Source organism: Sciurus vulgaris, assembly GCF_902686455.1.
Source record: "Sciurus vulgaris genome assembly, chromosome: 3".
NCBI lineage: Eukaryota > Metazoa > Chordata > Mammalia > Rodentia > Sciuridae > Sciurus > Sciurus vulgaris.
In genome coordinates, this window is record NC_136463.1 from 171,127,101 (window position 1) to 171,138,560 (window position 11,460).

The 11,460-nt window shown below is 56.2% G+C and overlaps 2 protein-coding genes across 2 annotated transcripts; one reads left to right on the forward strand and one right to left on the reverse strand.

Moving 5' to 3' along the window:
* Positions 1-281: 281 nt before the first annotated feature.
* CHPF (chondroitin polymerizing factor) lies at positions 282-5,081 on the reverse strand. Its single transcript, XM_079131277.1, has 4 exons — positions 4,504-5,081; positions 2,957-3,530; positions 2,299-2,478; positions 282-1,966 (listed from the first exon to the last, which is right to left on the reverse strand). The coding sequence occupies exons 1-4, from the start codon at positions 4,806-4,808 to the stop codon at positions 710-712; spliced, it is 2,316 nt and encodes a 771-aa protein (XP_078987403.1). The 5' UTR covers positions 4,809-5,081; the 3' UTR covers positions 282-709.
* Positions 5,082-5,096: 15 nt separating this feature from the next.
* Positions 5,097-11,426, forward strand: TMEM198 (transmembrane protein 198). Its single transcript, XM_079131283.1, has 5 exons — positions 5,097-5,624; positions 5,928-6,132; positions 8,214-8,789; positions 9,937-10,139; positions 10,474-11,426. The coding sequence occupies exons 2-5, from the start codon at positions 5,967-5,969 to the stop codon at positions 10,609-10,611; spliced, it is 1,083 nt and encodes a 360-aa protein (XP_078987409.1). The 5' UTR covers positions 5,097-5,624; positions 5,928-5,966; the 3' UTR covers positions 10,612-11,426.
* Positions 11,427-11,460: the final 34 nt, after the last annotated feature.

Consider the following 11,460-nt stretch of genomic DNA (forward strand, 5'->3'; position numbering starts at 1 on the left):
AGAGCTTGACTGAGCTTGGTGGTGGGAAGGGAGCCTTCCCAAGCCTCTCTCCCTCCAGACTGGTTTTATAAAGTGCTGACAAAATTGAAATAAAGAGGCATAAAGAATTCTCTGAGTGTGTGTGTGACCTAGCATATGCCAGTGGCTGGGGCTGGGCTGGGCATGCTTGTGATTTGGTTCCCCAGAAGGAAATGCAGGCCCCAGCAAGGACAAGGCACCTCCATCCTCAGGGTCAACTCCCCACCCCGCACTCCTACCTTTCAAAAACTCAGAATCACCAGTCCACATTCACCCGGTTTATTAAGGGAGCTTCATCAGGGGTCCAAAAGGGAGAAGGTGGGAGATGCCCCCCTCTCTCAGCTCCCCCTGTCTCCAACTCATCTGCAGCCTGGCCCCTAGGATGAGACACTAGGAGACGTGGCTGGCGTCAGGCAGACTGTACTGCATAAATACACAGAGGCCACAGCCTGGATCAGCAGCGTCATGGGGAGACTGGGCTTGGGGTACGAAGGGGTGGCTCTGGGGGGTACCTCCCCCAGGGTTTGTCCTGAGCCCAGGAAAGTCAGAGCAGGGGACCAGTGGGCTGCCCTGGGGTCCGAGGCTGCGGCCAGCCCTGTCTGGTGAGGTTGGCAGGTGCCTCTGGGTTGTTGGGAAAGAGCAGAGCAGGGTGCAGCCATGCCAGGGTGCAGGGGCTCCAGGGTGGGCAGGGTCAGGTACTGTTGCCCTGCTCCTGCTCAAAGAGCAGCATGGCGAGCTGGGTTCGAGAGCCGAGGCCCTCGAGCATGCTCTGGCGGCAGCGATGGTATAGGTCCTCACTGAGCCGCGCACTGCATGACTGGGCCCGGTATCGCTGCAGCAGTGCTGGCTCCACAGCCCGTAGCACGTGCAGGCTGGAGTAGCGCAGAAACAGCTCATACACATCCAGGCTCTCCAGCAGCTCCTCCTCCTGCTCGGAAGCTGCTGCCAGCCGCCCTCGGGCGGTCACATAGTCGGAGTTGTAGAAGCAGGCCTCACTGGCTGCCTGGCGATCAAAGCGGCCTGTGTCACGGCCCAGCTCTGGTGGCCCAGGCCCCTGTGGTGGAGCCACAGCTGGGTGGAAGGCCTGAAAGTGCATGGGAAAGAAAGCCTGCCAACCAGAGATGGCATGCATGCGGCAGCGGTTCAGGAAGTCAGGCGTAAGCACCGTGTCTGGCCCGGCCAGCAGGAACAGTGTGTCCAGTGGGTGCTTCTTGGAGAGTAGATCCATGAGGCGTAGTGGGGAGGGGGCAGCTGTCTGCACACTGAGCCAGGGAACCCGGGCACCAGGGAAACGCCGCTCCAGCTCTGCCACATGGGCCTTGACAGGTGCAAAGACATCTGCATGGGCTGCCCGCTGGGCCTGTCGTGGTTCATACAGTAGCAACAGTGTCAGGGCTGCTGCATCTCCAGGCTCCAGTGCTGCAGTAGCAAAGGCCTCCAGGAAGGCAGGGGCCAGGTCACGCTCGGTCGCAGCCAGAGGCAGCAGCACAGTGAGACGCGAGGCCTCAGTGACATAGGGCACAGGCAAGATCTCCACACGGCTCAGTGGTCGAAGTAGCTGCACCCTGTGGGTAAGGGGCCTGCGGCCACCCTGGGGAGTCAGTGCCTCCAGCTGCAAGTCCAGAGTGTACTCCATACCCCGGGCTGGATCAAAGCGACGGTAGCCATTAACCAGTTGCTGCTTCTGGAGTCGTAGGGCTGGGTGGTAGCGGCGGTTGAGCTCCTCCAGAGCTGCCCCCAGAACATCAGCCACATCAGCCCTGTCAGCCCCACGCAGTGGGCAACGGGGTGAGCCATCAGCACAGGAGAAGGCATGCTGCTCTGTGAAGTAGTCCCAGCGTAGGACCTCAAAGCGCGAGGTGGGGCGGGATGGTGCTGGGATGCCCACAGGCCAGGCAGCAGCCCGCTCTCCATCAGCAGCCAGACGGCTGGTGTTCTGGATCTCCCACTGAGCCAGAGAAACAGGCCATGAGCAAGGCAGAGACCCTGGGACTAGCAAACAGCAGGGGTCCGGGTACATGGCAGGTGTCACGCAGGATGGAAGCCCAGTCCTCTACCCAAGTCTGCCCACCTGGGGCCCCCACCTATTCTTTATGCAACCGAACAGTTATAAGGTGAGGAGGGCTTTTGGAGGCTCCTCAGAGAAGGTGGAAACAGACAAGCACTGGGAAACAAGCTTGTTCTGTGTTTCTGGCTCTAGCTTTATATTTCCTGGGATCTGAGATATTAGGGCCTGTTTGTTCCACACTCTTTTCCTCCCCACCCAACCCCAGACCATACCTGCAACTCCTGGATCTCCTGGTACGTGCGTTCCAGCTCAGCTCGAGCAAAGGCCTTATGCAGCTGGTACATGTGCACAGGGTCACGCACAGGATGGGCTGTCAGGGCGCTTTGGAAGCGAGGGTCCCCCTCCTGCACAGGCTCCCCAGGGCTCAGTTCCAGATAGCTATAGTGTACCCCCTGAAGAGAGGAAGGGAAATGTTCTATAACAGGAAGAACAACTGAATTGTCTTCCCCCTTGTCTCAGAGTGAGTGTCACATCTCCTCATCCTACAACCAATGGTGGACTTAGAGTCAGATTTCTGTGGGTTTGAGTATACTGTGACCCACTGAGCTTGAGTGACCTTGGGCAAGCCTCTGCCAGCTCATCTGTGAACTGGACATGCAACCATCTCAGAGCTGTCCACAGGTTCAAATAAAATAGCAAACATTGAACTCCCGCTGTTTGTAAGGCTCCCTTAATTTCTCTAATCCTTATAATAACCCTGGGTAATAATTAATTCCATTGGCATGTATGAGGATACCAACACTCAGAGTTAGTTTATCTGCCCAAGGTCACAGGGGTAGAAAATTGGCACGAAGAGCAAAGCCTGTATCTCCACCACTCCTCTGCTTCTCAGTGGGGTGTGCAAGCTTAGGTAAGAGGCTCACTTCCTACCTCCTGGTCACCAGTGCAGCCCACCCCAGTGGCATCAAGGATGCAGCGCCCCAGCCACTCGTCTGGGCGTGCACTGACTATGTCATTGCGGCAGCCTTCCAGGTGGGGGCGCAGCTGCTGTAGTAGTGTGCGCGATAGCAGCACCCCAAAGCCACCGTGGCAGTAGCGGCCGGGGGTGGGCTCTCCACCAATGAAGTCCTGGGGTCGGCCAAGATAGAGGTGGGCAGCGGAGGCCAGGCTGAGACGGCCAGTTAGGCGTGCCAGTCCGTGCGCCTCGGTGTAGGTGCTGTCAGGCACGAGGAAGAACCAGTCAAAGTCATCCCCGTGCTGCTCCAGCAGGTGGCGTAGCACCAGGTGCAAGTGCCCGATGGGCCGCTCCTCGCCCAGCGTCACCACAGCCATGCCACTGGGTGTCCGGCGGCCCCGCGATCCAGTCAGGAACACCACACGCTCTAGTCGGTGTCCTAGAGTGCGGTTCACGGCAACGCCCAGAGTGGGCAATGTGGCCTGTGAGGTCAGCACCGCCACCAGCAGCCTCTGCCTGATGCCCAGTTCCGTGCTGATGTAGCGGGTCCTGGGGGAAGAGACAGGACAGGATTATTAAAAAAAAAAAAAAAAAAAAAAAAGACACCATACCTTCTCTGGGCCTGTTTCCTTGCCTATGAATAGGATAAGAATAGTATAGATCTCCAGGGGTTCATGAGGCTTTAAGTGAAACACTGATCTTACCCACTAGTACTTTTTGCATTGGGGAATGGCAATATCCATGCAGATAGGAGAGATATATTATGGCTCTGATTCCTTATTTTATTACTTAGTAGTTGTGTACTTGAGCAGAATTTAACCTGAGCCAACTTTAAAAGGGGATATAAAGGGATAGCATCCATTTAAAGCACTTAGCCAAATGCTTGACATAAGTATATACTTATTTCTACATAATATTTTGTAATAGCACAAGCACATCACATAAATGATGTAAAGGAATATATGGCACTGGGGTGTATTGTATTGTGTTCTGGGTAAGGACAAACTAGGACAGGAACTCACCTTTGTAAGGCAGAAGGTAAATTGTAGAACTGGAATTTGAACCCAGTGTTACTTAGGAGAAATGATTTCAACTCATGAGCAAGGACATTAATGAGTACATTCCCCATTCCACCCCAAGGTGGCCCCTGTAATCCATCAGGAATAAAAAACAGGTAGATCTAGTTTTCTCCTCTCTTTATACACTTATTCTATATACTAGTGATTTCTCCAACCCCAACAGTCCAGACAAGGACCTAAGAAGAGATTTGGGGAACCACAGGGTGGAGCCGGCTTAGGACAGAAGCGGGTAAGTTCAGCTCACGACGGGTTGGAGCCCAGAGAGGGCTTCAGACTGGCCCCAGGGTTTCAGGGAGGCAGGGCCATCGGAAGTTATCGGGGCCCAAAGACTTCCTGGCCGGCCAGCCCCTTCCTTCCGGAGCCTGACCCGGCCTCCGGCGGCCTCCCCCACGCGCGCGTCCAGGCCGGTGCTCGGGGGTGGGGCAAGCGGAGCTGATCACTACCTGACGGCCTTCTTGGCGGCCTGGCCGGGCTGTGCCGGGTGGTAGGGCAAGACACGCGGTTCCCAGTTCTCTGCGCCAGCCCCGGGCCTCTCACGCTCCGCTCCTGGTTGCACCGAGTTGGGTCGGCGAGCCGCGTTGGTGTTGCCGTGAGGCGGCAGCTCAGAGTCTCCTGGTTGCGGGGGCCCTGGGCCGCACGGCTCCTCCACCCAGGTGACGCTGAGCAGGCTCAGGGTGAATCCCAGGGAGATGCCCACAGCCACGGGCCCTGCGGGCCGCAGCACCGACAGCAACAGCGATGCCCGCATGGCGCCCGGACCGCGGGCCCCCGGCCCCAGCGCAGCCCCAGAGCAGCAGCAGGAGGCTCCGAGGGGGCGGGACCGGGGAGGGGGCGGATCCGGAGGGCCGGGGCCCAGCGGGCGGGCCCGCTCCCTCCCCGCCGAGCGGAGCCAGCAGCCCGAGCCGAATCCCCAGTGCAGTGCTTCGATCTCCCTCCAGTTGCGCTCGGCGCGGGAGCCTCGGCCGCTGCAGCCGCTGTCCGACGTGTCACTGCGAGGGCCCCGCCCCCGGGGTGGGGTCTCAGGCTCCAGCTACCGGAGAGGGAGGAGAAGGGGGAGGTTAAAGGGGAAGGACCCCCGGAAGTGCCCCCTCCTCAGTGCCGGAGAGGGAGACGCCGGGGGCGGAGTCCCCTACCTCCCCCTGGCGTGGTTGGTGCGTCCCGGGTGACGTCAGAAGCAGCCCGCCCCTGCTTGGATGGTGCGCCCTGAGTGACGTCAGGAGTAGAGGGCCGGAGCTGTCCATCAGCACCAAAGGCCGCGGGCGGGCTCAGGGCATGGGGCCGCGGCTCTGGGGCAGCCCGAGCCCCAGCTCCTGCTCTTTTCTCTTTCCCGGGGTCCGTCCTGAGTCCCCGAACGCCGCGGGACTGGACTGCCAGCCGGCGTTGGAGGTGGAGCGGCGACGCCGCCGCGCAGAGACCGGTGTCTCCGGCCCAGCAGCCCCATTCCCCACACGGCGGACTTTCCCTAGACCCCTGTCAGTTGGATCCTCTGGCACCCCGCAACCCCGGCCCCTCCGGCCCCTGCACGGCCTCTTTCGCTCAGAAGCCCAGGTCGCCTCCAACCCAGGTAGATCTTGGACAATCTCAGATTTAGCCTCCCACAGACGGGTCTCCTGGCTGCCCCCTCACCGACTGCAAACTGCCCTCATCCCCCCCTCCCCCAGTCCCACTTTTAATTTCATCCCAGCCTCCTCTACTCAGGCACTTTTGTTTCCCTTTGTCTTTGCTCCCCACTCCAGGGATGCTTCCCGAGCTGCATGAAATGGGCACCGCTCCTTTGTCCACCTTGTCCTTGCTGAGTTCTCCTATTCCCACCCTCATCCTAGGGATACCCAGGACTCTTCCTTGACTTCAACTTCCTATCTGTCAGGTTGATCTGGGAGGGCGATCCCCTTCCATTCCCAGCACTATGCCGGGCACTGTGGAGACACTGCGGTTCCAGTTGCTGCCCCCTGAGCCAGATGATGTCTTCTGGGGTGCACCTTGTGAACAGCCCCTGGAGCGCAGATACCAGGCACTGCCAGCCCTCGTCTGCATCATGTGCTGTTTGTTTGGAGTCGTCTACTGCTTCTTTGGTGAGATCCCTCTCATTCCTCACCTGGGTTCCCCACTGCTTCCCCCAGTTCTTTTCCTGTGGCTTCTCAAATCACCTCCAGAATCCCTCCTTTCATTTCACACGTGTTTATTGATCATCTAGATTCTAGGGAACACAAGGTTTTGAATAAGGTATGCTCGACTTGAACCTGGCTCTGTACTTTACTGATTTAATGCCTTGGGTATATTAACTTTGTCTGAGCCTCAGTTTTCTCTGTAACAAAGGGAACAATGATATTTGTCTCACATAGACTTGTTAAGAGAATTAGTAGGCACCCAATAAATAGCTATTGTAGTGGAGAGGAGTTTGGGTCAATATACTAGGGAGGCACTGAAAACACTTAGCAAAGTGATTGAACATGGTCCCTTACAACAGGGCATACTGCATGATGGGGGAGAGACTCCTAGAATAGTCACACTTGTGATACATATTAGAGTGGGCTGGATGGTAGTCACACACATGGAGATCGCCTACAAGGCAGGCTTCAGTAATCAGGGCTGCTGTGAAGAGTTGTATAGGATGGGTACTGCAAAAGGGAGCTCAGTTGAGTAGGCAAAAGGGGCTGAAATCCAGCTCATGCTCCACTTGCCAAACTTGAGGCATTGACACAGGCTCCCTTTCTAGAGAACAATACACCTTTTTCTAATCTTCACAAAGTTATCACATGGGCTAGTGGCAGCCTAGAATAAGTGCCCAGGGGTTCTACAGAAAGAATTTCAGAAAGAAAAAGTGGGTAGGGACCCAAAGAATGCCTCAAGCAAGAGGATTATAAGTGTCTGGAACTCAGGAGGCTGGTAGGTTTAGGCAAAGGTGTGGCAAGGCTTGTCTCTGCAACCTATGCCCTAGAATGGGTAGGCAGATGGAGTGGGAGTCAGACGGTCCCTCCCCTTCTCCTCTACAAACCCTGGGCTGAATAACTGCAGGAGGAAGTACTCCCCAAAAAGGTTCAGAACAGGTTCTGGTCCTCTAAAGGGTCTATATCCACTATTCACACCTACTCCCTCTGCATGGTGCTCAGTATGGCCTCATATTCCTTTTCCTGAGGTTGCTCTAATGTCCTACTCCTCTTCCTAGACTCTGAGACCTTGTCTAAACCCTACTCCTCTCTCTGACCTCAGAAACTTTTGGACTCTGATACCTACTCTCATTCTTGGAACTGAATCTCTTCTTTATTATTGTTCTCTTTGGCTCTCCTTGACCCCATCTCTGACTTCCATCTTCCCAACTGCTCAGGATCTACACCTTCCTCACTCTTTCAGGTACTGCTAAGGCCCTATAACCTCCTTTTCTCCTGAAACCCACAACTATTATTTCACCCTTTACTCCTCTTTCATTTCGTATTGCCCATTACAAGCCCTAGTGACCCACTTCCCAGCTATCTCATTACCTTCCATCCCTCTGAGCCCCTCTATGGCTTTTAGCTCTGATCTCTCATTCCTACCTCTTTGGTCCCTGTAACCCCATTAGTAAATCACCCCTTTCCACACTGATCTCAGTGATCACATTTCTCTGGTCTCAGTGTTCCTATCTCTCACAAACCCTTTAAGAGTCCCAATGATTCCAGTTCTATCAATTCCCCTGACACCCCACCCCACCCCATGGACCTTCAAAGATCTCATCTTTTGGAACTCCTCTCCAATAACCTACCTCTGTCCTCTTTGTCACCTTCTAATGATGCTTTATCTCTGAAGCCCTGCGACCCCCTCAAAGATCTCATCTTTCTGAACCATTGTGACGCCTATTTCTCATGCTCTGATTCCCAAATAACTTATCTCTGAACAATTCCTCTCCAAAGACCTCAGTGACTCTGTTGTTGATCCCCTTGTGGCCCCAATGACCTATTTCTCTGAGCTGTATGATCCCAAAGACTACAGTGCCCCATTACCAATTCACTCATGACTCCATCATTGATGCCCTCATGACTCCAGTAATTCCCAATTCTCTGATCTTAGTGTCCTCATCTCTGATTCTGCTGTGCTCCCATGTCCCTGACCCCTCTGAGCTCCTCCCCTAGCCCGGTCACCTCGTTTTGGCCCCTCACTGGCCTCTGTTCCCCTCTAGGTTACCGCTGCTTCAAGGCAGTACTCTTCCTCACTGGGCTGCTGTTTGGCTCAGTGGTCATCTTCCTGCTGTGCTACCGAGAGCGGGTGCTGGAGACGCAACTGAGTGCCGGGGCGAGTGCAGGCATCGCACTGGGTATTGGGCTGCTCTGCGGGCTGGTGGCCATGCTGGTGCGCAGTGTGGGCCTCTTCCTGGTGGGGCTACTGCTCGGTCTGCTGCTCGCCGCTGCCGCCCTGCTGGGCTCTGCACCCTACTACCAGCCAGGCTCAGTGTGGGGCCCACTGGGTCTACTGCTAGGGGGCGGCCTGCTCTGTGCCCTGCTCACGCTGCGCTGGCCCCGCCCACTCACCACCCTGGCCACCGCGGTGACTGGTGCGGCACTCATCGCCACTGCTGCTGACTACTTTGCTGAGCTGCTGCTGCTGGGGCGCTACGTGGTGGAGAGACTGCGGGCCGCACCGGTGCCTCCCCTTTGCTGGCGGAGCTGGGCCTTGCTGGCACTCTGGCCCCTGCTCAGCCTGATGGGCGTTCTGGTGCAGTGGCGGGTGACGGCAGAGGGGGACTCCCACACCGAAGGTGAGAGGGCAGAGGCCAGGGTGGGCCTGGGAAGAGGGGATGGCTAGGGATGGGGGGGCAGGCGCTGGGGGACTTTGGGGAAGGGACAGAAGCTGTACACCTTGGCAGCAAAAGGCTCAAGCTCAGGGTCTGGGAGGATGGGACCAGGTGCCACCATTCATTCCATGACAACGTATGGAGCATTGGTTCTGTGTCAACCCCATTCCAGGCACTGGGGATTATAGCAGAGATAAAACAGAAGAGGAGGGATGGGGAGATAGCTCAGTTATAAGAGTGCTTGCCCAACATGCACAAGACCCTGGGTTTGATTCCCAGCACACAAAACAAAAAACAGAAAAGTTTCCTGCCCTTACCTGTGTACAGCTAGGGCAAATGAGAGATAATAGACAAGCAGACAAACAAGATAATTCTGGTTATGCAGAGTGATATGAAGGAGATACACAGGAAGCGATTATAGTTAAGATGGTCAAAGAAGGCTATTGAGAGGAGGTGATATGTAAGGAGAGGCCTGAAGCATAAGGGGCAAGCATGCCAGGAACTACAGAAGTGGGAACAGCAAGGGCAAGGGGCCTGAGAAGGAATGAGCTGAGTTTATTTGAACAAGAGGGCTGGATTATGGTAGGTGAGGTTGGGGAGTTGGGCTGATGATGTGGGTCTTCTGGGCTATGAGGAGAACTCTGGATTTTATTAGGAGGGCATTGAGTTCCTACTGGAGGGTTAAAGTGGGGAAGAATATAATGTAACTCAGTGTTCAGGATTCTTGTTCTGCTGCTGAGTGTAGAAAGCCCTAGAAGGAGGCACACGTAGGGGGCACTAGTGAGAAAGCCATGTGGCTGTCCACTTGAAAGATGGTGGTAGCTGGCCCAGGAGAGTCACCTGTGGCTTAGGATTGGAAGAGGAACAGCAGCCATGAAGGGTGTACCTAGAAGTCTAAGAATCTTACATAAAGACCTTTGGAAGAAAGTAACAACTGCAGGAAGTCCTATCTGGGAGGTGGGAGACCAGGAAAGGAAGTGATAGGGTAGTGGTAGGGGGTAATGGACAAGAAGAATCTGAACGCGTGAAACACCAGCTGGGAAGTAAGGGGAGGGCTTTGAGGAGAAGAGGCATGTGGCTCTGAGACCCTTCTCTGTCCATCCCTCCACAGTGGTCATCAGCCGGCAGAGACGGCGTGTGCAGCTGATGCGAATTCGGCAGCAGGAAGAGCGCAAAGAGAAGCGGCGGAAGAAGAGACCCCCTCGGGCTCCCCCCAGAGGTCCCCGGGCTCCTCCAAGGCCTGGGCCCCCTGACCCTGCTTATCGACGCAGGCCAGTGCCCATCAAACGTTTCAATGGAGACGTCCTCTCCCCGGTGAGCACCCATCCAGCCTGGATGGGGAGGAGGGAACATGTAGACTCTGCCTGAGCGTGATCGGGCTTCCCCAGGGCTGGTCACTATCTTGAAGGCCTGGTGTTGGCCTGTCCACTGGAACCCCTGAACCAAGGGCGGGATGGAGATAGCTTTGGGGTTGGGAGAATGGTGTCCTAAATATGAATTTTAAGTGGTATGTGGTGGGGTTTCAGGGCTGCAGACTCTGGGAATGGCAGTCTAGGGGAGTATCAGGCTGGTGGAATTGGGGAGAGAAGTGGGTTTCAGGACAAGGGTCTGCAGTGGGACTCTCACACCTGTGTTTATTTCCCCACAGAGCTACATCCAGAGCTTCCGGGACCGGCAGACTGGGAGCTCCCTGAGCTCCTTCATGGCCTCACCGACAGATGCAGACTATGAGTATGGGTCCCGCGGACCACTGACAGCCTGCTCAGGACCCCCCGTGCGGGTATAGCTGTATCTCTGCCTGTGTAGACTCTGCAGTCACCAGCTCTGCCAGCCTATGGAGGCTTGCCAGACCACCACCCAGGCTGCCTGGCCCTGCGGCCTTTGGCTGTCCCTCTCCCCTCCCTGGAGAGGACTGGCTGGCCACTAGAAGGAAGATCTATCTCAGGCTAAGCCTGGCCTGAGGGGAAAGCTCCCTTCCAAGCTCCCAAGGGACTCCTGGGGGACTCGGGGTGTGAGCCCCACTGGGGTGTGCTCAGGGGAGTGAGTGTGTCACCTATGTATGAGTGTGTGTGAGGCGGTAGGCTTGGAGGGGACACTGGGACCCTTGCCTTAGATTTCTGATTGGTAGGGCTTCTCTAGGGCTGGCCCCGCTTCCTCTCCTACTGCTGGGGTCCCATGGACCATGCTCCTGCATGTCTACATGGAGGAGGCCACCTTCCTCCCTCATCACTCCACCTCCCAACCATTCATCTAAAGGTTCTTGTCCCTGTCTACAGGGCAGACTGCAGCACCCTTCACCCTAGTCCCCTGGCCTCTGCAAAGCCACGTGCCTGAGGGCATTGTCAGGGGATGGGGTGCTGCTGTGGGCTGGGTTGGGGGGGAGGGTCAAGGGAGAGGGGCTTAAATGCACGGTGCATGTCTGGTGTCTGTCATGCCACCCTGGACACCTCATGCTTCTGTCTCTCCCCACCCCACCCTGTTTTACAATCTTTTATAAATGTGCCAAACTGCATGGCCTCTGCCAGGAGTGGTGGTCTTAAGTGGCTGGCACTTCTGTGGGCCTTGGCCCTGTGCCACTTACTACAGGGGCTTCAGGCAAGGTCTGTCCTCACAGAGAGGCACACAGAGAGGCAAG